The sequence below is a fragment of the Cricetulus griseus genome, chromosome 3, assembly GCF_003668045.3.
Source record: "Cricetulus griseus strain 17A/GY chromosome 3, alternate assembly CriGri-PICRH-1.0, whole genome shotgun sequence".
Taxonomy (NCBI): Eukaryota; Metazoa; Chordata; class Mammalia; order Rodentia; family Cricetidae; genus Cricetulus; species Cricetulus griseus.
Window position 1 is genome coordinate 15,197,828 of NC_048596.1, and position 25,598 is coordinate 15,223,425.

At 48.7% G+C, this 25,598-nt stretch overlaps 2 protein-coding genes across 11 annotated transcripts in view; one reads left to right on the forward strand and one right to left on the reverse strand.

Annotated features, from left to right (window-relative positions):
• Positions 1-4,230, reverse strand: part of Sufu (SUFU negative regulator of hedgehog signaling) — a 113,469-nt gene extending 109,239 nt beyond the window's left edge. For 3 of the 9 annotated variants that reach the window (XR_003483680.2, XM_027407123.2, XM_027407125.2), the window contains exon 1: positions 3,851-4,225. Coding sequence is in view for 8 of the 9 variants with exons in the window: in XM_027407123.2 (XP_027262924.1) it covers positions 3,851-4,032 (182 nt within the window). In the remaining variant the exon portion in view is untranslated. Of the gene's footprint in view, positions 1-3,850 lie in introns of all 9 variants that reach the window. The other 6 variants (XM_027407127.2, XM_027407126.2, XM_027407122.2 and 3 more) reach the window with 4 other exon arrangements.
• Positions 4,231-5,538: 1,308 nt separating this feature from the next.
• On the forward strand, positions 5,539-25,352 carry Actr1a (actin related protein 1A). 2 transcript variants are annotated; one of them, XM_027407132.2, is made up of 11 exons: positions 5,539-5,693; positions 14,304-14,368; positions 15,390-15,465; positions 16,132-16,257; positions 18,937-19,061; positions 20,520-20,736; positions 21,335-21,427; positions 21,956-22,130; positions 22,232-22,293; positions 23,479-23,519; positions 23,673-25,352. In XM_027407132.2, the coding sequence occupies exons 1-11, from the start codon at positions 5,646-5,648 to the stop codon at positions 23,773-23,775; spliced, it is 1,131 nt and encodes a 376-aa protein (XP_027262933.1). In that variant the 5' UTR covers positions 5,539-5,645; the 3' UTR covers positions 23,776-25,352. The 2 variants fall into 2 exon arrangements, with proteins under 2 accessions (XP_027262933.1, XP_027262934.1); XM_027407133.2 differs by lacking the exon at positions 22,232-22,293 and having other exon boundaries at positions 23,673-23,705.
• The last annotated feature ends 246 nt before the right edge of the window (positions 25,353-25,598 follow it).

Genomic DNA, 25,598 nt, shown 5'->3' on the forward strand with positions numbered 1-25,598 from the left:
GCAGTGGCTGCGGCTTCTGCTGAATGACTATACAGAGCATGCCCAATGGACGTCATTCCTGGCAGTACAGGTATCAGTCTACGCCTGTCTCTTAGACAGCTAGTTCCTGAAAGCCTGGATTGTGCCTCTATTATTGTTTCTTCTAAATACACACAAAGCCTCTGGTCTGCACAGATCAAAGCTCATTCACTGAGAGTGACAAAGTCCAAACATCAGCTAGCCCAGCTCTACGCGGAGCACTGAAGCAATGAACCAGGCTGACCCTGTGAGCACCTGCGTGCTAAGGAGCATCCGAGTCATTTGTCTCAAAGAAGAGCTGGGACAATTCACAATTTGATGCTCCCAAGGCTCACATTAAATTTCCCCATAAATCCAACAGAGAAGCAGTTGAAGAAGATATTCAGTCATTACCTCACTAGAGATTTAATTCAATAAAAGTTCTTTTAGTAATTAGTGCTTAAGCAAAACAAAACAAGCAACAAACAAAACTGTTTTCCTTAAGAATGGACAGGAAAGCATAGTAGACTTGAGAAGCACACTAAATGGAAACCATCAGCAGAACAAAGTGTGTACTGAGCCCATGAACTCCACATGTGAGCAACCACAGACTGTACTCCACAGACTGTAGAATCTTTGCCTGGCCCTGGACCATAGGCAGGAGTACACTTTGCATGTGGGCTACACTACTGAGGGACCGCTAACAACCAAATAAAAGACATGGTACAGGAGATCCCAGCAAGCGTGCCAGGACCATGCAATTCAAATCCTATTTTAAAACCAGTAAGTCTGGTTTCATCCTCTTTGCCAGGATGTTATTAGCCTTTGCAGAAATCCTTATTCTCTGGGGAAAAAGAAAAGAAAAGGCTAAGTTATTTATAGAACTCATAAGAAAGAAAGTCACTACAAATAATTTAGCTCTCACCTGAGTGAGTTAGGTAAAAGGCCAAGTCTCTATGCCTGCCTTTTGTTTGTTTTTTGTTTTGCAAGACAGGGTTTTCCTGTGTAGCCTGGCTGTCCTGGAACTATCTCTGTAGTTCAGGCTGACCTGGAACTCACAGAGATCCCCCTCTGCCTCTAAAGTGTTGGGATTAAAGGTGTGCATGCACCATCACCAAATCACTTGACTAAATCCATAACCAGTTGTATTTAGAAACATTTTGGGGAAGGACAGAAGAAAGAAAAGGACCCCATTATGACTGCAGAACCCTAAAAAATACAGGCTCCATATTCCCTCCAACTTCCTATTGCAAATCCCCAAGAGCCTTTGCTGCAGCCTCAGTCCATTGAGCAACAAGCAGTGACACTGTGCTCCACGTCCTGCTCCACCTGCCAGCACACTATAGCTCCTTCAGACAGTCTCCCAGGAGAGGGCATATCAAGAAGAGGCCTTAAGAGGAGTCAGGGAATGGCAAGAACCAAACAGCCTCATACCCAAGCTCAGAGAGTGCTGTTCTATCATCCACACTCAGATAAATGTTGAAAATCATGCTTGACACTTAGGGAAAGATGTGCTCTAATGGCCTAAAGCACCCCTAACCCTGAATTCCCTAGAGAACAGCTGCAGGACTAGAGTGGACCCAGAGCGCCAGGCTCTGCCTACCTGCTTTGATCCTGGACTTGTTTTCGAAAAGTCTCAAGTATTAGTTGGAGTACCCCTGCCAGCCAGGGACCACTAGCTAAAAAGCCACCCCTCAAATCCAAAAGAAGTCCTATAGCCAGACTCAAGCAGTTTAGTACCCTGCTATGAGAACTGAAGGGGCTGGTAAGACTCTAAAGGTAAGGTTATGAATAAACTTCGGTATCTCAATTCTGCAAATCCCCCTGAGTCTCAGAAAAAAAAAAACAAAACAGTCCCTAAGTTGTTTCCTCCTATATTCCCGCATCTAGGTGGCCTTTCTTATTTCACAAAATGCTGTACATGCCTTCCCAGTTGTTACCACATGCTGGTCTACCTCTGAGGACACAGCCTCACTACAAGCTTGTGGTAGAAAGAAGGAAGAAAGGAAGGAAGAAGGAAGGAAGGAAGGAAGGAAGGAAAGAAAAGAAAAGAAAAGAAAAGAAAAGAAAAGAAAAGAAAAGAATGCTGTAACTACTTTGGTCCTTTGTATAATGCTTCCATACCTTGACCACACAACTCTCATGACAGCCATGTAGGTAACAAAGCCAGTTGCCCTATTCTTTGAGGGACTTCCCCTCACACTTAAACAAGATCAGAGCAAACACACACCATGGAAAGGCCAGCCTCATTTCTCTCATAACATGGGACAAGTTCACAACATAGTTAAATATAAAGGTGCAATTAAAATGATTAAGTTAGCAAGAGCTACTACTGGTTGGATTTGTGCATGCCTTTAATCCCAGCACTCCAGAGACAGAGACAGGGGAATCTCTGTGCTTTCCAGGTCAGCCTGGTCTATAAAACGAGTCTGGGACAGCCAGAGTTACATAGTGAGACTCTGCCTCAAAAAACAAACAAACAAACAAGGTTACCAAGAGCTGTTTTCCACTCATGCTGTTTTCCGCCTGTGAACAGCATGCCTGCCACAGATGCACTCCTGGCTACCAGAACAGAGGCTGGTCCCCAGGCCCTCCAGGCTGTCAGTTTTCTTTGCATCATCCTCTCACCGACACAGGGAGTTAATCTCATCCCTGTACAGCCTAACTGCCTTCCCCAGAGGCCGCAAGGGGTGTTGCATAGGAAAAGGACAGCCTTAAAAGGGGTGTAAACCAGCAACAGCATCCACTTTCCCCCTTCAGGTCCACCTTTTGCCAGTACCCCAAGCAGTTGCCCCGGGAGTCTTCCAAGATCCACTGAAAGGGATCATCTAATACATTGAGTTCCTGCATGAATGCGGCCATCTCTTAGTCTATTTTTGGTCCAGAAAGACAATGAGAACTCGTCCCCATAACACCTGTTGCAAACAAGAACGGGAAATCAGAAAGGGTAGTTTCTTCCCGAAGAACAGCCCATTTGGAAACTAATCCTTTACTGAGCAACTTTAAACTTATCCTGGGCTTCCCAGGAGAAACTTCGGCTGAAATCCTGAAGACATGACAGGAGGCGCGTCTTCAGGCTGCCCCTGACCACGACTAAGGTCTCCTCCATGCAGTTCCCATGCAGTATCCCCTTCAATCCCGAGCCAAAGCACGGCTCACTGAGCCTGTTCTTCACTAAAGTCCTAAAGCAAAAGCAGCTGCAACGCCAGAAGCAAGCTCTGCAGAGAGAGAACTGTGCAGAGTAAGCAAAAAGTTTATCTGGAAGAGTGGCTCTGTCAAACTTCAAGAGCAACAGCTTCGTACTGAATGACAGAAGCTCCAGCGCTCGGGAAGGTCCCGAAAGAAGGTCTCCTCCTCAACTCTTCACTCATCAAAGGCACAATGCCCTCATCTTCCTCCCTCCTAGCCCACAGGGGCTTCCTGGTCCCCAGACCGCCCTGGACTACGCGGTCTCGCGCCCTCCAAAGCACTCTCAAATGCTCTCCAGGCCCCGCCTCACCTCCCCCATCCCACTCCAGCCGCCCCCTGGCTTCCCCAAGCCCACCAATGACCCACCCCAGGCGCCCCTCCTTTCTCCACGTTTACAGTTCGCTCTCACACGTCCCCCCTCCGCCCCTGCTCACACCCCCGGCTCCCAGTCCCCCCAGTCCCGGTTAACCCCTCACTACTCAGAGGGTCCGTTAACCCTTTGTCCCCACTCCCAACTTCTGTCTTAACTCCGTCCCCAGCATCAGGAAGCTCCCGGCTCCCAAGTCCTTTAACCGTTTTCTTCCTCCCGCTGCTGCAAACTACTTCGTGCCCGGCGCTCGAAGCCGTCCCGGCGGCCCCGGTCCCCCCGAGGCCCAGGGCATACCAGTACTTGACGATAGCGGTGACCTGGAGCGGGTTCGGCTGGTCGGGGTAAAGGCGGCGGCACTCTCCGTAGATGGCGTGCAGTCCCGGGGGAAAGAGTGAGGCGAAGGCCGGAGAGGCACTAGGGCCAGGGGCCGGGGGCGCGGCGGGGCCGGGGGCGACGCTAGGCCGCAGCTCCGCCATCGGGGCGCGTAGGGCGCGCGGGGAACCCGGGAGGGTAGAAGAGGGGAGGCGCCCCGATGGGCCAGCGGACCCACAGTGGACGAGACTCCCCGAGGCGATGGGGGCTACGGCGAGGTCTAACTCCGCGCCTGCGCACGGTGCTCCGTCCGCCCAAGCCCTAGCCTTCGCAGAGTCGGCCAGAGGGTGCTGCGGGACCGCGGGGAGCTCCAGGGGGCGGGGCGTCGGTGTGCCCTTGGCTGCCGCCCATTGGTTAGTGCCGTTGCCAGTCACAAATGGAGAGGCGTGACTTGACAATAGGCCCCGCCTCCCTGCCTCTGTGTTGGGAGCGTCCCAAGGATCTCGGCCTCCCCCTAGTGTTAGGAGGAACCCAGTTTGAAACAGACGCGGAACCTGGAGGTGCCAGGAGTGGTGAAAGCGCTAAGAAGCTCCTAGCTAGTACTGTTTTCCTGATACGCGATTTTAAGATAAGCCTGACAACTGACCAACTCATTCGTTTGTGTGTCTTTATTAATATGTTACAACTCTTTAATATATCTCGGTGCCGATGACTCAAAGAAACTTGAAGAGGCAGGGAAATAAATACTCCAGGGGAAAGCATTTACGCATACTTTCTCTTTGCCTGAATATTCTCACCTATCAAGTTGTTTTTGTTTGTTGTTGTTTTTTTTTTTTTTTTGGTTTTTCGAGACAGGGTTTTTCTGTGGCTTTGGAGGCTGTCCTGGAACTAGCTCTTGTAGACCAGGCTGGTCTCGAACTCACAGAGATCCGCCTGCCTCTGCCCCCCCCCCCCAGGGCTGGGGTTAAAGGCATGTGCCACCAATGTCCGGCTCCATCAAGGTTTTAAGCTCAAGAAAAGATACTAAAGCAGTCTCTAAACCTGTAGATAATATTTTAGACCAGTATTCTATTGCATCCAACTACAGGTATTTTTTTGATAACCTTTGTTTTGCTTCATGGGTTTTTTGTTTTGTTTTTTCGAGACAAGGTTTTTCTGTGTAGTCCCGGTTGTCCTGGAAACTCTGCAGACCAAACTGGCCTCGAACTCAGAGATCCGCCTGCCTCTGCCTCCAGGGTGCGCCACTAGCTACGGGCACTGCTGCGCTTCTTATACGTGCTGGGAAAGCATTCTGCCCTTGAGCGACATTTCAGTGCCAGAAATGTTTATTAATGGTTTACATTGCCCAAGTGCAGGAATGGCTGAGTGGTGAGATGAATAGGTAAAACTCAACAGCCCCTGAACTACTGTCAAACCTAACCTCAACTAAGTACAAGTACTCCAGACTCTGGAATTTAAAGGAAAAGCTTCGAAGGGACTACAAATCCAGGCATGCACCATAATGAACACCTGTGGCGCTTGACTCTACCGAGACTACAAACCCCATCGCACCCTTCATCGGAAACACAATCCAGTTTTCTAAACCCGGCGGGACTCGGGCTCTGCCTGGAGCGCCAGCCCTGGGGCAAAGGATGCTGGGGATTGTAGTTCTTCGGAGACGAGGTCGGGCCGCTCCCTGGACGGCCAGTACCGGCGACTAGACTGCGCATGCGCGTCAGTGGCGTTTGCAGCGGACCGGGCTGGCAGTTCCTTCCTCGGAAGGAAAGATTCCTCTGCCATGGAGTCCTACGATGTGATCGCCAACCAGCCTGTCGTGATCGACAACGTGAGTAGCGCCTTTCCTATCTCTAGAGAGACTGCGCTGCCCTCCAGAAAGGGTCGCTTCCGAGGTTTCAGCCTAGGCCGCCTGCTCTTTGTCACTGGCCCGGCCTGTCAGGCGGGTCCAGCCGCCGCCGCCCCCGTCCTCCCCACAGCCACAGTTTGCAGGCAGGGCGGCCAGCAGCACTCGTGTGATGGAGAGCTTGGGCGTAAACAAAGGGAAGAGCTGTAGCCCGAGAAGGGTCCTTGGACCCTCGGCTCAAGGGGCCTTAACCGTTCTGAGACCCTAGCACCCGCCTTCTCCCTGGCTTCTCGTCACCCAATTGGCTGCTCTCGCTGTCTATCTCAGCCTGTTGGTCCCGCCTTTGGGCCTGGCCGGATTAGACCAGCAGTGTGCGGTAATTGGCTGGCGAGCCTGTCGCTTCCTTTCTGGGAGGGGTGGGGCGGTGCGCTGGGGCGGCGGGGATTGGCTTGGCGCACTCCGGGAGCGGAAGGCGACGGCTGGTCCAGCGGTGAAGGTGGGGTGTGAGCCGGCTGGGCCGCATAGGAAACTGAATCAGGGTGGGGCCGCATAATGCGGTGCCAGAAATGCCTATGGGATTCCAGTTATTTTTGTGATTAGGAATTCTCGTTAGCAGCGGTAAACAAAGAAGGAGAGTGACAAAGCAGGCCAGGTGCCCTCCTCTCGGCCGTGCCCGGCTGAGAGGCCGGGAGGTGACCAGACGCGTGAGCGTCTGTCAGGTACGCTAGCGTTTCCAGGGCGCTCTCGCCAGCCTGTCAGTTGAAGCCAACCTCACAGAAAGTGAACGGTTAAGAAGGAAGTTTGCGTCTCCTTTCACAGAACGAACACCGAAGATGGAAGTGACCAAGGTCATATTCCGCAGCGGTGCCCTGTATAAGTTCATCGCCTTATCTAAATGTCATCCCTTTGCTAACCACCCCTCCACGAACGCATCGATAATGATGAATAGAAAGAGCCTAAGGATTGCCTTTATGAGGCGGGGCAGTATGTCTAAGGTTTCTATGCTTCACCCAAAGTTTTGGTCCTGTGCTCTTTCAGCATCCCTCCTTTGAGAAACCGCTGTGGAGTAACCCCTCTGTCCTAGGCCGACCTTATCGGAGTAACTGTGATGTTCAGCCCTTCTCACCTGGGCGTGCCGCTAGGTTCTTTTATTTGCATAGTAGGTAGATGGAGATTGCTTTCCCAGTTTATGCAGGAACGTGAGACTCGGGAAGGTTTTTCAGACGGCCCCGTTAGGAGTTGAAGATCCAAGACTAACAATGAAATCATCTAGTTCCAAGTTCTTCAATCTTTCAAGGAAGGCTGTCTTATTTGTTGTAAACTGCCTTTTTAAAAGGTGAGGCTGAGCCTGGCAGTGGTGGCGCACACCTTTGATCCCCCAGCACTCTGGAGGCAGAGGCAGGTGGAACTGTTTTAGTTCAAGGTCAGCTTGGTCTACAGAGCTAGTTCCAGGACAGCCAGGACTGTTATATAGAGAAACCTTGTTTTGTTTTGGAAAACAAAAAACAAAGTGAAGCTGAGACTCGGCGGGGAGGGGGGGGGTATGTCACCCGGCTGGTAGCATTGTCTGACATTTGTGAAATCCTGGGCTCCATCCCCAGACAGCATAGACCTGGTATAGAAGTCAGATGTGGGGCTGGAGAGATGGCTCAGAGGTTAAGAGTACTCGCTGCTCTTACAGAGGTCAATTCCAGCAACCACATGGTGGCTCACAGCCTTCTGTAATGCAACCTGGTACCCTCTTCTGGCCTGGGCAGAACATTATACATAATAAATATAAATAAATAAATATTTAAAAAAAGAAGTCAGATGTGGTCCATGCCTGTAATCCCAGCACTTGGAGACAGGAAAATCAGAAATTCAAGGTCATTGTTTGAAGCCAGCCTCTAAGACCCTGTTTGTTTGTTTGGGATAGTAGGTTAAGCAAAGTTAAATGAGACACCTTGTTTTGAAGTATTAGTTTTTGTCTTCACTTAGACTAGACAGACTTTTTAAATCATGTGGGGAGAGTGAGATCCTTCATTTTTCATCCCACAATGTCTCTCTCCCCTCCCCTCCCTCCATCTCTATCTTGTGTGTGTGGTGTGTGGTGTGTGTGTGTGTCTGTCTGTGTGTGTCCAGATGTGTCTCTTGTGCATGACCACACACGTGCATGTGAGAGAGCTGGTGCCTTTGGAGGCCAGAAGAGGGCTTAAATTTTGTAGAACTAGCGGCCGCAGGCAGTTATGAACTATCCAACATGAATGGGGTGCAGGGAAGGATGCAAACTCTGGATCTATCCCAGTGTGGCAGCTGGTGCTCTTTAACTACTGGGCCATCTCTCCAGCTCACCACTACTCCTCTTCCACCCGACTCTACAAGGCATTGAGAGCCCGGTACCACTATGCACACAATAAAGCCTTTTCATTGGCTAGGTGAGTGGATAGGTGAATAACTAATGATCTCTATCATGGTAACAGAAAATGGCCAGGGGGAAGGGAGACCCAATCAAGGTGAGGGGTTTCAGATATGTTTGTAATTCTGCAAATGATAGAGTGATACTTCTTTCTTTAGTTTGTTTGAGACGGGGTCTCAAGACACTTCTTGTTCTCAGTGTTGATATCCAGAGAGCATGACTACTTATGTCTTTAGCTACCTGTGTTTTGGAGCTACCTCTTTCTTAGTCATTAAAAAATGCAGAGAAGTGCCAAGTCTCAGACTGGAGAAATGACTCAGCAGTTACGAGCACTTGGTCCTCTTGTAGAGGGCCAGAGCTCCGTTCCTAGTACCCATGTAGGCAGCTGACAACCTGAAACTAGAACGCCAGAGGGTCAGATGCTCTCTTTGGTCTGAGGGTACTTGCACTTCACCTGCACAGACACACATACAAGACATGTGCATATACACATAATTATTTTTTAAAAGAATTGTCAGCTTTTGTTTTGGCATTAGCAGTGCAAGAAGCATCGGTTCACCCCACCATCCCCTTTTCCTTGGATCCCTCAGGGGAGTTGAAGTTACAGGTGGTTGCGAATCACTCAGTATGGATTCTGGGAACCAGACTCCAGTCCTTTGGGAGAACATCGATTGCTCTTAACTGATGAGCTATCTCTTTGGCCCCCTTACTTCTTTTTTGTTTTTTGAGATCTAAATGAGTCTGAAAGTTTGTGTGCTACCTGCATGCAGTGCCCTTGGAAGCCAGAAGAGGGCATCTGATGACTGGAACTGGAATTCCAGACAGTTGTAAGCTGCCTAGTTGGTGCTTGGGAGTCAAACCTGTGTCCTGTGGAAGAGCAGCAAGTGCTCTTAGCTGATGAGCCATCCCTCGGCCTTTGTTCCTTTTCTTACAAAGATCCTCACTCTGTAGCTCTGGCTACCCAGGGGATTCATTATATAGACAAAGCCAGCTTCAAACTTAGGGGCCTCCTGTCTACCTGCCTCCAGAGAGCTGAGATTACAGGTGTGTACCAGCTGGTTTTTGGATTTTCCTGGAAAATCAGAAGGATAATTTCACGTGCAGTCTTTAATTTGTAACCATTGCCAGTAAATCTAACAGTATGCTGTGGTTTATAAAAACAGGTAGGTTGGTAGCTACAAGTGCTGGAAGAATGGGTACATATAATGCAGAATGACTGTTACTGGGCACAGGGCCTCTTTTGAGAGTGATAAAAAATTCTTCAGTTAGTTACAAATTTATGGCTAGCCTTGGCTATATGGTTAAACCCTGGTTATATACAATTCTGACCATACTAAAATACATAGAATTGTACTATACCTTAAATTAGTAAATTGTGTATGTGAAATGTAAATTTTATCTCAGTAAGTTTTTTGTCTTTCTTTAAATCTTCAAAGTGCTTTCTGAACCAAATGAAAGTCTTGGGATCAAAATGAACCAATTAACAACCCCTGTCCTAGAACCAGTGCTCTCAGCACCCAGCTCTCACTTGTGAGATGGGGACCATTGTCCTCTTTCCCTGCTCTCAGCACCCTGCTCTCACTTGTGAGGTGAGGACCATGATCCTCTTGCCCAGCACATCAAGCCACCTGAAGTACTTAAGAAAATCTGCTCAAACCGAAAGCCTGCAGCCTGCTGGTGGTGGGAGAGCCTGCACCTGGAGGATGGTCGTTGGTGGCTAGGAGCTGACTTTAGTTCTCATAAATCAAGCATTTCCTGAGACTGCATTTTCAAGAAGCCGGCCTCTACAGGGTGTTTGTTCATTTCCTTTGTTGACATGAGTAGCAAGGTGGCAGCTGGTTGCCAGGCACACAGCTCCTATGTAAATTCTGCTAGAGGTAGATGTGACCCTTTTGTTTGCTCTGAGGTACAGTTTATAGAATAGAGCACCTCATCTCACCCCCTGCCCTCTGCTTGTTGGTCCAGGCCTTGTCCTGGCAGGCCTGCTGGGGCCATAGGGACAAGCTGGGTCTGGTTCTTCCCCATGCGTCACTCCTGATACTGCTTTTGCCTTCCCTACGCCACCTCTGCCTGGGGCTGCTTGCTGGCATTCTAGATGCTTGTTCAGGGTCTTAATTTAGGGTTCACCTATCAATTCTTTCAATTCTTTTTTTTAATTTTTAAATTTTTCTTTGGTTTTGTTTGTTTGTTTGTTTTTGAGACAGGGTCTCACTCTGTAGACCAGACTGGCCTCAAATTCACAGAGATCTGCCTGCCTCTGACTCCTGAGTGCTGGGATTAAAGGCGTGCATTGCATCACTACTATGCCTGGCATCTATCTGCCAATCTGATTTTTAACTTTCATCAGCTGGTCTCTTTCCCCGAGTGTCTACCAAATGACTGCTATGTGACTTCTCTGATCTTGAGGAACTTGGAATGAAGTAGAGCAAAATAGCACAAATTCTAACAGCAGGCAGTGAGACACGTGCTATGTCGGTAGGGCAGGTAATGCTGTTTTGTGTGAGATACAGGGGATAATCACAGGGTTCTCCTTCAACACAGGCACAGTGTGGTAGCTGGGCCTGTTAGACCCTTGCTAGAAAGGCAGACGAGTCAATGAGTCTGGGCTTGCTTCACTTGGCTCTGGGGTTTAGTTTGTTTATTTGTTTGTTTTTGAGATCTATTTATATTTTATGTATATGGGTGTTTTGCAGACAAGTCTTTATACTACAACCATTCGGTGCTCAAGAAGGCCTGAAGAGGGCATCAGATCCCCTTGAAAGTGGAGTTGTAAGCCTCCTCTGAGGAGCAGTCAGTGCTCTGAACCACTGAGCCATCTCTCTAGTACCTCACTTGGTTTTGCTTTGTTTTGGCTTTTTTTTTTTTTTTTTTTTTTTTTTTTTGCTTTGGAGGCTGTCCTAGAACTAGCTCTTGTAGACCAGGCTGGTCTCCAACTCAAAGATCCACCTGCCTCTGCCTCCCAAGTGCTGGGATTAAAGGTATGCACCACCACTGGTCATTGGTGGCTAGGAGCTGACTTTGGTGGCAAGCAGCCTCACTTGATTTTTGTTTTGTTTTGTTTTGTTTGTTTGTTTGTTTTTCAAGACAGGGTTCTCTGTGTAGCTTTGGAGCCTATCCTGGCACTCGCTCTGAAGACCAGGCTGGCCTCGAACTCACAGAGATCTGCCTGCCTCTGCCTCCGGAGTGCTGGGATTAAAGGCGTACGCCACCAACGCCCGGCCTCACTTGGTTTTTTGAGACAAAGTCTTGCTATGTAGCTTCCTTAAACTCTGGCTCTTACCACCTCTGCCTGGGATGTTTGCAGTCATGTGCTACCATACATGGCTGAATCTGACATCTTTATTTTTTTTTTAAGATGTATTTATTATGTATACAGTGTTCTGCCTGCATGCTGCCTACATGTATGCCTACATGCCAGAAAAGGGCACCAGATCTCATTGTAGATGGTTGTGAGCCACCATGTGATTGCTGGGAATTGAACTCAGGAGCTCTGGAAGAGCAGCCAGTGCTCTTAACCTCTGAACCATCTCTCCAGCCCTGAATCTGACATCTTAATCTGCCTTGCTACTCAGACTCTTGTCCTTGTGCTAGTAAACTCAAAGCAAACTACTTGGAAAATCAACTCTTAAAAATATTCAATGTGGAGCTGAAGAAATGGCTCAGTAGCTAAGAGCACTGGCTGCTCTTCCAGAGGACCCAGATTCAATTCCCAGCACTCACACGGCAGCTCACAACTGTAACTCCAGTCCCAGGGGATCTGACACATTCACACCAATACACATAAAATAATGTTACTAAATTAGTTTTTTTTAAAAAATATTCAAATCTAAGGAACACTGATGGTACACACCTTTAATCTCAGTGTTCAGGAAGCAGATACAGGTGGATTTCTGTGAGTTCCAGGACAGCTAAGGCTACACAGTGAAACCCTGACTCCAAAAAAAGAAAAAAAAAAAAAGGGAAGAAAAAACAATAAATAAATAAAGTATTCAAATGTAATGGGTAGTGGTTGTGCACACTGTAATCCCAGCACTTGGGAGGCAGAGGCAGGTGGATCTCTGTGAGTTCCAGGCCAGCCTGGACAACCAAGGCTCTACAAAGAAATCCTGTCTCAAAAAAAAGGGGGGGGGGATGAAAGAAAAGAAAGAGAATTCAGATCTGAAGTATGTATGGAGGCACACTCCTATAATCCCAGCATTCACAGCATTCAGGAGGTGGAGGTGGGGAGATCAGAAGTTCTGGGTCATCCCCAGCCACAGAACAAGTTTAAGACCAGCCTGGGATTTGTGAAATCCTGTCTCGGGGCTCACCTTCACTTCTCTTGTCTGCACCCCTGCCAGGATATCCAACTAGTCTGTAGGCAGTACACACCCCATGAAGACAATGAACAATTATTAGAAGCTTGAACTAACAAGTTCCTGAAGGTCTTTTGCACAGCGCTGCTCCCATCCATCCGTACCAGTGTCCAAGCCCTGGGGTTGGCTGCTGACAATCCCCCTCCCTCCTAGGCTGTGAGCTCAGTTCACAGCTGCAGCTTCCCTGGCTCCTTGTAACCTTGCCCAGGCCAATGAGTTTGCACATCGTCTCCTGTTTGCTCACTTCTGCTGCTAGAGGTCCCTGCTCTCCCCTCTGCACTTCCCGTCCTCCCACCATTTCTTACCACACACACCCTATCCTCAGACTCGCCAGAGACAGACACCAAGATGACTGTTCCCCATCTCTGTAGAGGAGTGGGAACCAGGAGAGCCAGGGATGTGCCAGAAAGCCTTTGGTGCCAAGGTAACTTTGGCTAGCTTGCATCTCTCGTGTATTAACTGTGTGCAGTGTGGAGGTATGCTGTGCCCCAGGAGAACTGGTTGACTGAAGACCAGGTGAGCTAGAAGGACCTGGGAATCAGATGTGGTAGTAGTTGGGGTTAAAAGGAAGAGAATGGGGTGTTGCAGGGAAGATGTCAAGACCGGATGCTATTTGCAAATGCACCCCATTAGGTGTTGCTGTCTTCCCTGCCCATGGTTGATATCAGTGCCTGGAGTCAGTGTTCACATTGGTTGGGTTAGAAAAAGGGTTCTTGCTGGGTGGTGGCCATTGGTGGCGCACACCTTTAATCTCAGCACTCAGGAGGCAGAGGCAGGCGGATTTCTGTGAGTTCCAGGACAGCCTGGTCTACAGAGTGAGTTCTAGGATGGCCAGGGCTATAGAGAAGCCCTGTCTCAGAGAGAGAGAGAGAGAGAGAGAGAGAGAGAGAGAGAGAGAGAGAGAGAGAGAGAGAGAGAGAAAGGAAAAGAGTTATTTCCTGGCACCGCACCATGCAACATGCCGAGAGAGAGAGAGAGAGAGAGAGAGAGAGAACAAAAAGGAAAAGAGTTATTTCCTGGCACCGCACCACGCAACATGCCAAGTATTGAGCAGGAATTTGATTCCTGTCTTCTCTCCTCCAAGTCATTGAGGCCTCCCCACTCTTCACCGTCAGGAGGCAAAGGAGTAGCACAGTGTCTTGTAAAAAAATAACAAACTACAAAGTATGGTGCTTCTGTCTCTTCTGTAAGAGCCAGAGAACATGCATTCAGTCAGAATTAATGCAAAATACTTGTAGTGAGGTGTGTCCTCAAGATGGGGGTGGGGGCGGGGGACAGGGACAGGAAGGTTGAAACTTAAGGGAATGCAGGTTGAAATCCTCCCATGCTGTACTATTGGGTACTAGAACTTGTGACTTCTAGCTAATTGCTATTTCTCGTGTTTTCTGTTTCATTTTCTCTTCCCTTTAATATTTTTAGATTTCATTTTATTTATTATTGTTGTGTATGCATGTAAACAGTGCAGGCATGTACATACCACAGTACACCTGTGGAGGCAGAGAGCAAGTTTGTGGAGTTGTTCTTTCCTTCCACCAGACTTGTATGCAAGTGCTTTTATCTGATAAGCCATCTCCTCAGCCCCATTAATATCATTTGTTATGCTCAAAGTCAAGTGTGTTTCATGTAATAAAGGAGAAAATTCCAGCAGTTCATTGAGTATGCAGTGGAAGTCCTGGTCCCTTCTCTCGTCCCTTCACTTCCAAGGTGTGCATTCACCTTTTTCTATGCCCCTGTCAACATGACTGTGACGTGCATAAAACCGAGCTCTTTCTCAGTGGAAATGGAACCATGCCGTAACCGCTGGATTTAGTGGTGGTTCTCACTTTTCTTGTCCTCTCTCCACAGGGATCCGGTGTGATTAAAGCTGGTTTTGCTGGTGATCAGATCCCCAAATACTGCTTTCCAAACTAGTAAGTCATTTTGAGGCTTGGTTGTGACTGTGGTGATCTTGTCTGCTTTGTTCTGTGGCCAGCACTGCCTCATTGAGGAGGAAGAACTCTATCTCAAGTTAGCCTTGGTACCCAAGACAATAAGCAAAGGATGGGAACTGGGTTTGGGATAAGCAAAGGAATTTGCTACTACCTGGCATATTTTGAGAGGTACAGCAAAAGGGCCTCTAATTTTTTTTTAAGTGTGTGTGTGTGTGTGTGTGTGTGTGTGTGTGTGTGTGTGTGTGTGTGTGCTGGTCAGAGCACAACGCAGTACAATCAGTTTACTCTTCCACCTTTATGTGGTTCCAGGGATCAAACTCAGGCCAAAAACTTGTACATCAAGAGCCATCTTGCTGGCCCTCTTTTTAAAAATCTGATTCTAAGGCTAAGTATGGTGGCTCATGCCTTTAATCCAGCACTTGGGAGGCAGAGGAAGGCTGATCTCTGTGAGTCTGAGGCCAGCCTGGTCTACAAGAGCTAGTTCCAGGACAGTCTCCAAAGCAATACAGAGAAACCCTGTCTCAAAAAAAAAAAACAAAAAATAAATAAATAAATAAATAAATAAATAATTAGAGGGCTCTGTGGTTCTCTAAGCCATCAAGGATAAAATTTATGTCATTAGATAGAATCTGAGTTTTGGGTTTTCCAGCCCTGCCTGTCCTGGAACTAGCTCTGTAGACCAGGCTGGCCTTGAACTCACAGAAATCTAATTGCCTCTGCCTCCCAAGTGCTGGGATTAAAAGTGTGTGCCAGTACCACCCAGTCATTTAAAATTCTTTACCTATATATACATTGGGAAAATGTAAGAACTAGAGATATTATTTGTAAAACAATATAATAAAAGTAGATAGTATGAAAATAACTTCAGATAGTACATGTTCTTTACATAAAACACAGAAAGGGATAGGAAAGGAAATAGAAACTAACTGAGAGATGGGCATAGAGGGATGGGAGTCACTGTGCATCTGGACTGTGTCCTTCATTGTGCTGTCTCTTCTAGTGTGGGCAGACCCAAACATGTTCGTGTCATGGCAGGAGCCCTCGAAGGTGACATCTTCATTGGCCCCAAAGCTGAGGTAATTCCCAGTCCAGCAGAAGGAGCCTCAGGCTTGCAGAGGACCTGCTTTAGCCACCATAATGGAAGTGTCTGCAGCTGGACACAGCAATGAGTGAAGGGCTCATTTTTCTCCCAAGAGCAGACTCCGGCCTTAGATAAGATGTATCTGGAACCCCACTTTGTGAAACAGGCCAGTCTAGAAAATGGGACTTTACTATCCTTCTGTATCCTGCCACTGCCTTACTAGTGATTAGATTAATTGGCTTGGTTATGTTTTTGGCAAGAGGGATTCTGAGGAGAGATCCAGTCTAGTCTGCCCTCAGTATGAGTTAATTACCCTAGCTCTGGCAGACCCCAAGACAGGCTCTAGGAAGCATAACTGCAGAGTCATTGCTACCAATTTTGGTTCCAAGTGCTTGCTGAGATGGGGGCCACAGGGCACCTGGGGGCCATGGAAATTCCGAAGTCATCTGCTTTACAGCTACTCAAAGAGTACAGGAGCTTGCAGCATGGATCTCCAACTCAGAATGAGTGCCTCTCTTCAGCATGGAGGAGGACTGCAGGCTGGGACCCTAGGAAGCTGAGGCTCCTTCAGAAATGATTCTGCCCATACAGTTCAGGCCTGGGAGGGCAAGGGAGCCAGTGGAGCCTGAATGCCGCTACAGATTCTGCTTTCTGCTTGCAGGAGCACCGAGGGCTGCTGTCTATCCGCTACCCCATGGAACATGGCATCGTCAAGGACTGGAATGACATGGAACGTATCTGGCAATATGTCTATTCTAAGGACCAGCTGCAGACTTTCTCAGAGGAGGTGAGGGGGCCTGTGGACAGGATACTCCTGCGCAGGATGCCAATCTGGGTGGAACTGCACTCCAGATGTGGAGGCTACGAAAGACAACTGCCAAAAGTGTTTGAGCCTAAATATGAGCTGGCACTGGGCTGTATATCTTCTAGACATATCCTAAATTTATCTTCACATCATACCATTAATATATTAGAACTGCCAGGTATGGTGGTGCACACCTTTAATCTCAGCACTCGGAGGCAGAGGCAGGTGGACCTCTGTGGGTTCAAGGCCAGACTAGTCTACAGAGTGAGTGCCGGGACAGGCTCCAGAGCTACAGAGAAACCTTGTCTTGAAAAAACCAAAAACATGCCGGGCGTTGGTGGTGCACGCCTTTAATCCCAGGCAGAGGCAGGCGGATCTCTGTGAGTTCGAGACCAGCCTGGTCTACAAGAGCTAGTTCCAGGACAGACTCTAAAGCCACAGAGAAACCCTGTCTCAATAAACAAAAACAAAACAAAAACAAAAAAAAAAGAAAAACCAAAAACAGAAATAGGGGCTGGAGAGATGGCTCAGTGGTTAAGAGCCCTGGCTGATCTTTCAGAGGTCCTGAGTTCAATTCCCAGCACCCACATGGTGACTCACAGCCATCTATAGTGGGATCTGGTTCCTTCTTCTGGTACGCAGGCATATATGCAGATAGAGCACTCATAAAAACAAAACAAAAAAAGCACTGACTGTGCTTACAGAGGACCCATGTTCAATTCCCAGCACCCATATGGCAGCTCACAGCTGTCTGTAACTCCAGCTTCAGGCAAATCTGATGCCTTCTGGCATCTGAGAGTACCTGTACTTCTGTGCAGACACACATACATATAAATAAACATAAGAAATAAAAACAAGAGATCTAGGTAGGATTATCTCTGTCTTACAAACAAGAAGATAGAACAGTAGACAGGGCATGGTGGTCCATAACTGTAATACCAGCCTTGGGAGGTAGAGACAGGAAGATAGGGATTCAAGGCCATCCTCAGCTACATAGCCTCATTGAGGCCAACCTGGGCTACATGTCTCAAAAAAATAAAAAAATAAAAAACAAAGTAATTATGGCAGCATGATGGCTGAGTGAAAGGAGAGAACTTAGTCTACAAGGTGACCATTGACCTTCACATATGTGCATGTGTGCATACAAAAAATAAATAAATGCATAAGAATAAAAATTAAAAGGAAAGAAAATCAGAAAATCCAAGAAGTATTTCCAAAATCATTTGTGAATAAAGGAGTCGAGCCAGAATTCAAACCCACATCTTTCAGAGGCCATACTCATTAGCTTCCAAGGGCATGACTCTCAGAGATAAAAGGAGAGCATGTCAGTTTTCAGGGACAGGAAATGTCCAGGCTTTTAAAAATGTTCAATATGTGCTGGAGAGACGGCTCAGTAGTTAAGAGTGAGTTCTGCTCTTCCAGAGGACCTGAGCTCTGTTTCCAGCACCATGTGCGATGGGTTCATAACCTCCTGGAACTCCAGCTCCAAGGAGATCTGACACACAGGTACCTGCACTTACATGCACAGATACACATACATAAAATAATTTAAAATAGTCAAAATATAAATAGCCCGGGCATGTTTGCACACTTTTTTAAAAAGATCTATTTTATGTATGAGTGCTCTATCTGCATGTACAACTTTGTGCCAGAAGAGGGCAGTGGATCCCACTATAGATTGTTGTGAGCCACTCTGTGGTTGCTGGGACTTGAACTCACAACTTCCAGAAGAACAGCCGGTACTCTTAACCACTAAGCTGTCCATCTAGTGCTTAGGAGGCACACTTCTTTAATCCCAGCACTTGGGAAGCAGAAGCAGGTGGATCACTTAAATCTGAGGCTAACCTGGTGTACATGGTAAATTCTAAGCCAGCCAGGGCTATATATATCTTTTTAAAAAATAATAAAAATAAGGGGCTGGAGAGATGGCTTAGCAGTTAAGAGCACTGGCTGCTCTTGCAGAGGATCCAGGTTCAATTCCCAGCACTCACATGGCTGCTCACACCTGTCTGTAACTCTAGTTCCAGGGAATCTAACACCCTCCCACCGACATACATGAAATCAAAACACCAATGAACATAAAATTAAAAAAGTAATAATAAATAAAAGGACTGGAAATGGAGGCCAGCCTCATCTCCAGAGCGAGTGCCAGGATAGACTCTAAAGCTACACAGAGAAACCCTGTCTCGAAAAACCAAAAAAAAAAAAACAAAAACAAAAAACAAAAAGGCCTGGAAATGTAGCTCTGTGGAAGAGTGTTTGTCCAGCATGTAAAACAGTGTCCAGTGCCACAAAAACAAATCTTACCAAGAAAATATTAAATTTTAATTTTCTACTTTGAAATATATTTACAGTATCATAATTCAGAGTTTAACAAAATCTTCTTGACTAGTAGGCAATGCACAGCAGATACAGGGACCTAGAGATGAGTTTGGGAAGACAAGGAGGTGGACTCAGAGGGTAAGGACAGATTGGGACTTTAGGATGTAAATGTGGAGAGTAGAGAAACAGACTTGGGATGGCATGAGGCAATCTCAGCTTGCCTTTTCTCTGAGGGAGGCTGACAGGGGCCTCCCTGGACTATCGAACTGTCGAACTGTTGAGGCAGAGTCATGAGGATACACAGCTGGCTCACTGCCTGTCTCCTGGCCTGTTTCCCAGCATCCTGTGCTCCTGACTGAGGCTCCTTTAAACCCTCGGAAAAACCGGGAGCGAGCTGCAGAAGTTTTCTTCGAGACCTTCAATGTGCCAGCTCTCTTCATCTCCATGCAAGCTGTGCTTAGCCTGTGAGTAGCTAGTGTGGCTTTACCCAGTAACCTGAACCTCTGCAGTGCTCAAACCCCCCTCCCCCCAATTGAGGAAGAGCTAAGAGCATGAGTAAAAGAAACTTACTGAAACTAGACATTGAAGCTCAGAGGAAACCAAAAGCAAAGGCGTGGCCGGGACTGAGACCACCCAGTGCAGGAATCGGGTTTGGTGTCCAGGTCCGTAGCCGTATGTTGCCACCACCCTTCCTGAAGGCTCAGGGTGTCCCCGCTCTGTGTTGACTGTGCCAGGTGCTCTGCCGGGCTGCTGGAGTATCTGTGTAATGAGTCTTGTTGTGTCCTGCCAGCCAGCTCCCAAATAACGACATAGAGACTCCTTGTTAATTGTGAAAGCTTGGTTTATAGCTTAAGCTTGTTCCTAGCCCGCTCTTATAACTTAAATTAACCCATTTATACATATTAACCTACATTCTATCGCATGTCATTACCTCGCTTTCATCTTGCACCTCCTGTTTTCTTTCTGTGTCTCCTGGCGTCTCCTGTGCCCCTAGATCCTCCTCCTCCTCCTCCCTTCTCTCCCTGGAAACCCCTCCTGCCTAGCTGTTGGTGATTCAGCTCTTTATTACACCAATCACAGCATTGTTTTCACACTGTACAAGTATTCCACAGCATATCTGTGATCCAGACAGCACCACCCTGTCATATTCCCCATCCTGCCATGCCCCTCCCCCATCTGTCTGCTGCTGAGATGATACCCTGTGACCTTCACAGAGGATTTTTGGGACCCCATTAAGAAATCATGAGCCAGCATTTGCAGGCTGGGAGATTTCCTGGCCTAAGGATAAGACTTAATGGTAGGGCACTTGCCTAGCTTATACAGAGGCCTAGGATTTGATCCTTAGAACCCTCACAACAAAAGTAAATTTTGAAGAATTTCATATCCAAATCTAAATTTGTGACTTCTGAACAAATGGGAAAACTCATATTTGGGGGCCTGCATTCCTATTGGACAAAACAACTGGCAGCAGCTGCCATAACACAGGGTGTGCAAGCTGACTTTACTTGTTGACCTCTGAACACTGAGGCCAAGTAGGGATTTGCCCCCATCCCCAAGCCTCTTATCCCTGTCATTTGGAGATAGGAAACTATAGGCACACTCCAGAGGTTACATGGGGAAGACCTAGCTTTCCAGTAAAGTGAAAAGCAGTCGTGTTTTCCTTCACTCGTTTCTTTTCCTTCTCCTTCTCTTGGGAGTTAAGACTGCCCTTTTGGTCAGGTCTCCGGCTGTACTCTCAGACAGGAAGGCCTGTTCTTCAGGAGGCTGGAGAAGCCGTGCTCCTCCTCCAAGGACTCCCTAGTACTCTGCCCACCAGAAGGGCCCAGGAGAAACATAGCAAGGCTTGGTTCCACTGCCTCTGAGCTTTGATGAGTGATTTCTTTCCATAGTGTGACACTCAGTGATTGTCCCCTTTGCCTCAGTTATGCCACAGGCAGAACCACAGGTGTGGTGTTGGACTCTGGGGATGGTGTCACCCACGCAGTCCCGATCTACGAAGGCTTTGCCATGCCACATTCTATCATGCGAATCGACATTGCTGGCCGAGACGTCTCTCGCTTCCTTCGCCTCTACCTCCGTAAGGAGGGCTATGATTTCCACTCCTCCTCTGAGTTTGAGATTGTCAAGGCCATAAAGGAAGTGAGTGCTGTCACCTAGTGGGCCTAGGGGTGGGATGGGGAGTAGTGACTCTAAGAAGGAAGAGGGTTGATGCACCATGGGTCCTGGGCCAGGCTCCCTTTTCTTCTGGCACTGTGTAGCTCTTTCCTTCACTTTCCTGAATGCTGCCATCTAGTGGGAAAGAAGCCATGTCCAGCCCTAAGCTGGACCTGAGCACAAGTGCACACGACTACAGGCTGTGCAGGCTTACGTCCTTGGAGAAGTTGACAGGGCTCTTTTCTTAAGTGAAGCCCTCCTGACATGCGTGGTTCTGGGGAAACCTCTGAGCTGCTCGTGGGAACCAGAACCTATCAGAGGTGGAAGGAGGAGGGTATCTGAGCCTGGCTCACTGTGGGTAGCCTCAGGCCCAGGAGCTACAGAGCCAAGTGGCCAGATTGCCTACCAGGAAGGTGGAGCAAGAACTCAGGGCAGTGTGACAGACCTCTGTCCCTGCTTCTGGGCAAGTACTTTTAGGCGGTCACTGCCAACAAGCTGATCTGTGCAATGCCACTTCTGTGGGAGTTTGCCTGGGAATGTACTAGGTTCCCTGCCATCCTGACTGTCACTCTTGACTCTGCAGAGAGCCTGCTACCTGTCCATCAACCCCCAGAAGGATGAGACACTAGAGACGGAGAAGGCCCAGTACTACCTGCCCGATGGCAGCACCATTGAGGTACTGCCCCCATCTCTCCCTTTTCCCTCACACCTACCATCAAGCTCGGACTCAAGTGGAATGCCCTGAGCAGCAGGACCCCTGAGAGCACAGGCAGCCCATGTGCTTTCTATAGAGAAAACCTTTCTATAGAGAAGGGAAGGGGCTCAGAGGGACTTCCCCTAGGTCAGGGTGCAGAGGGAAGTGGGTGTTCATGCTGTCTTTAACCACTCCTGGGTACAGACTGGTGAAGCCGCTGCTCCCTGGGACTTCTACTGATGAGATGTTCCCAAGAGTGTCAATGCCAGAGATCTCTCTTGCTAGACATGCCAGAGCTAGGGTAGCATGCTTCCCCCCTGGTTTCCCAGAAGCCTTTTCTTTCCGGGAGCCCCGCCTTTGCTCCTTGAGGTCCTTGTCATAAAGGTTTGTCATCAGTCTAGGCTTCACATACACCTGGTTCCTAAGAGTCAGGTAGAAAGACCTCTTCTGTTCCCAGTTCCAAGGGACCTCAGTCACAGCCCAACCCTTAGCGAGTTCTTCACTCTCCAGATCGGCCCTTCCAGGTTCCGGGCCCCTGAGCTGCTGTTCAGGCCAGACTTGATTGGTGAGGAGAGTGAGGGTATCCATGAGGTCCTGGTGTTTGCCATCCAGAAGTCTGACATGGACCTACGGCGTACACTTTTTTCTAACATCGTCCTCTCAGGAGGTTCTACCCTGTTCAAAGGTTAGTCTTTGCTCATGGGACCCTTGTTGGAGAAGATCCTGTCCTGCCGGGATTGGTACCCGGAGAATTCATTTGGGGTCTCTTTTTTTTCTGCCATTTAGGCTTTGGTGACAGGCTACTGAGTGAAGTGAAGAAACTGGCTCCAAAAGACGTGAAGATCAGGGTAGGAGCGCACTGGAGGCTGGGCCGGGAGGAGCTGGGCTCCATGGGCTTGGGAGTACTTGGTGTGGCCCCTTCCAGATCCCTCCAAGCTCTTCAGGCAACCACAGCACTTTAGTAGTGTCAGGGACTCCTAGCACATAGAATGACCCCATTTGCCTCAAAGAGGACCCATTCTCAGCAGGGCAGTGGTGGCGCACGCCTTTAATCCCAACACTCAGGAGGCAGAGGTAGGCAGATCTCTGTGAGTTCAAGGCCAGCCTTATCTACAGAGTGAGTTCCAGAACAGGCTCCAAAGCTACAGAGAAACCCTGTCTGGAAAACCAAAAAGAAGGACCCATTGTCACTCTCTTCACTATGGAACAGCAGCTGTATGTGTACACGTAATCCTAGCCCTTTGGAGCTGAGGCGGAGGACTGCCAAAGTTCAAGGCTAGCCTGGACCTACATAGAGACACGCTTTAATACCTGAATCTGGTAGAGTACTTAGCTAGGACCCCACTGTGGTCCTTGGGGAACACTAAACTGACAGTTTGTTGTCATGCCCCTTTCATCCCCCAAGGCAGAACCCCTATAATGCAGTTTGCCTTCTGAATATCTGCTGAAGGGAATCACTTCTTGTGGAGAGGAAGGACCCCGAATGAAGGGGCCTAACTCTTGCTCTAGGTGTATTTCCCTGCTTAGTGTCAGGCTGACCATAGCTCCTGAAGGAAGTCACAGGTCCAGCAAGGACCCTCTTGCATGCGTGTGTGCATACACTGAACTTGGCAGCAAGACAGAGGAACAGCTGGTAGGAGTGGGGGTGGGACTGGGGAGATGACTCCATGGATAAAGCACTTGCTACGCAAGCATGAGGACCAGAGTTCAGGTCCCCAGAGTTCTCAGAAAAGCCAGGTAGGTATGGCGGCCACTTGTAATTGCAGCATTTGGGAGGTGTAGACAAGGTCTCTAAGGCGAGCCATCTAGGTAGACTAGCCAGAACTGGCAAGATCGGGGTTCAGCAAGAGTCTCTTGCTTCAGAAGAAGACACCAGATGTCAATAATGGCCTCTGTGCATACACACATGTGCACACACCCACACACACATACACGCTCATACATGTTCCCACTTACCCGGGAACACATACATGCAAAAGAGGAGTAAGGAGGGCCCAGGTGTTTTAGATTCCTCTTTCCATCTTCCTCTGCAGATATCTGCACCCCAGGAGAGACTGTATTCCACGTGGATTGGGTGAGTAGCCCAGAGAATAAGAGCAGAATGGGAATCGAGAACTCTGACCATTCTACCATCCTCCCCTGTCCCTTTAAGGCCGGCCCCTGAGGGATTGGCTAGCTGCACAGTTTGACTCACTCACACTTCTCCTTTGGGTTTTTCCCACTCCAGAGGCTCAATCCTTGCTTCCCTGGACACCTTTAAGAAGATGTGGGTCTCCAAGAAGGAATACGAAGAAGATGGTGCCCGGTCCATCCACAGGAAAACCTTCTAAAGCTGAGACCGCACCTTCACCTCTCTCTGAAGTTAACTCCACTTGAAAACTCGCTTTCTTGAGTTGGGGTGTTGGAGAGGAACTGCCTGTGTGTGTGAGTGAGTGTGTGGGTATGAGTGTATGCACATGGCGAGTGTGTGCGGCCCAGGGATCCCGGGCCCAGAAAGGACATTGAACTACTCACGGTGGTGATGGCCTGAGGCCTGGGGTTGACTACTAACTGGCCCCTTCCAGGAGAGAGCCCTGGCAGAGGCCCACTCCTTTCTCAGCTAGGCCTTTGTCTGGCTGTGTGGAACTATGGTCACTACCATAGAGAGACCTTGCTGCTGCCAATCTAGGCTGGGCTGGCCCCACCCCACCCCAGAGTGCCCTGAGGCTGGAGGCAGCTGCCTCCCCTCCCGTCATTCTGCTGTCCATGCCTCTGGATCAGACTGAGAACTGAGGCTGGGGTTAGGTTCTGTCTGGCTTTGTTTCGGTTTGGGTTTGGGAGACTGAAAAAGCACCCCAGCAGTGGTTGTAGACTGGGCTCGGGAGAGAGCAGGGTACACTCATGTCTACCTGGGAACCAGGTCCACACTGGGCATGGGAGGACAGGCGCTCGCTGCGGGGTTAATTTACCAGCCCCAGCCACATCCAGGGGTCTTGGGAGACTGTAAGGACCTGTGGGCTCCAGGGCCTGTTATCTGCTTCTCATCCATCCTTGTTTCAATGCCATCTTCAGTTTTATTTATGGAAGTGTTTGTTGGGTAAAGGGACTACAGAGAGGGCTCACTGTCCTCTGCCCACCGGGCACCTTGCTTACACTAATGTTTATAACACCTAGGCTTTGCATAGCGTCCAGGGCATCACCCTTCCTGATGGTAAACTGACAGTATTCCCAGGCCTCAGGACCCTGCAGGATTGGAGGCTGCACATAAGGGACCCCAGCCAGCCTCCTCTTTTTTCTTTCCTCCACTTGCTCACTGCCCTGGAACCACCAGGCTGGTTGCAGTTAGATTTTCCAAAACAGGAAATAGCATCACTCTTTGGCAGAGGCCCCTTGCGAGGGAGGTGTATTGGAGATCTAGACCCTTTAAAACTAAGAAAGCTGCAGTTAACCATGTTGCTTTTCACCACTCTAGCTGACCAGGAATGGCAGGGAGGTCCCTTCTGGGTTAGTCAAAGCCACTCCTGACTTTGGACTTGTTTGGGGTTGGAGAGAAGAGGCCGGCCAAGTGCCAAGAACTGATGGGCTCAGGTCTGGCTCTCAGAAGTGGTCCAAGGGCCTTTGTACCCAGACAGTACAAAGCTAGGGTAAGCCTGTCTTCACCGGCACCCTCACCAGTGATGCCCAGTCCCACCTCGGTTCCAGATTCCAGACAGTGTTCTTTCTCTCTCACCATCCAATGACCAAAGGCCCCTGCCAGATGTAAGCTGAAGCCGGTGTGTGTGAAATCAATGTGGCAACCCAAGGACTGTAGTGCGCTTAACTAGCTCACCTCTCTTAGCCCAAGCCTGTCCCTTGCACAGCCTCGAAAAGCCACGTTGCCTGTTGGGGCCCAGTGTACTTAAATAAAGTCGTTCCAATAGATACATCATTTCGGCCTCTTTCTGTGGCCAGTGCCTGGTGGGAAGAAAGGGAAGCTACAGTCTCAATCTGATACGTAGGCCAGATCTCAGCCTGTTAGGTGGATGGAAAGACAACTGAGGGTCCAGTTCCTGGGTACACTCTTGACACCCCTGAAATCAGCGTTCTTAGAACTCACAAGTCTCAGACACTTAGACCAGGCCTGTAAAACTAGCCACTTAGGGAACCGAGGCAGGAGAATCACACTTAAGGACGC

Excerpts from the sequence above, each read along its gene's own strand:
- Actr1a (XM_027407132.2), top strand. The coding sequence starts at position 5,646 with ATGGAGTCCTACGATGTGATCGCCAACCAGCCTGTCGTGATCGACAAC. Across the intron at positions 14,369-15,389 it reads AAATACTGCTTTCCAAACTA|TGTGGGCAGACCCAAACATG; the intron begins GTAAGTCATTTT and ends TGTCTCTTCTAG. Across the intron at positions 22,294-23,478 it reads CAAAAGACGTGAAGATCAGG|ATATCTGCACCCCAGGAGAG; the intron begins GTAGGAGCGCAC and ends CTTCCTCTGCAG.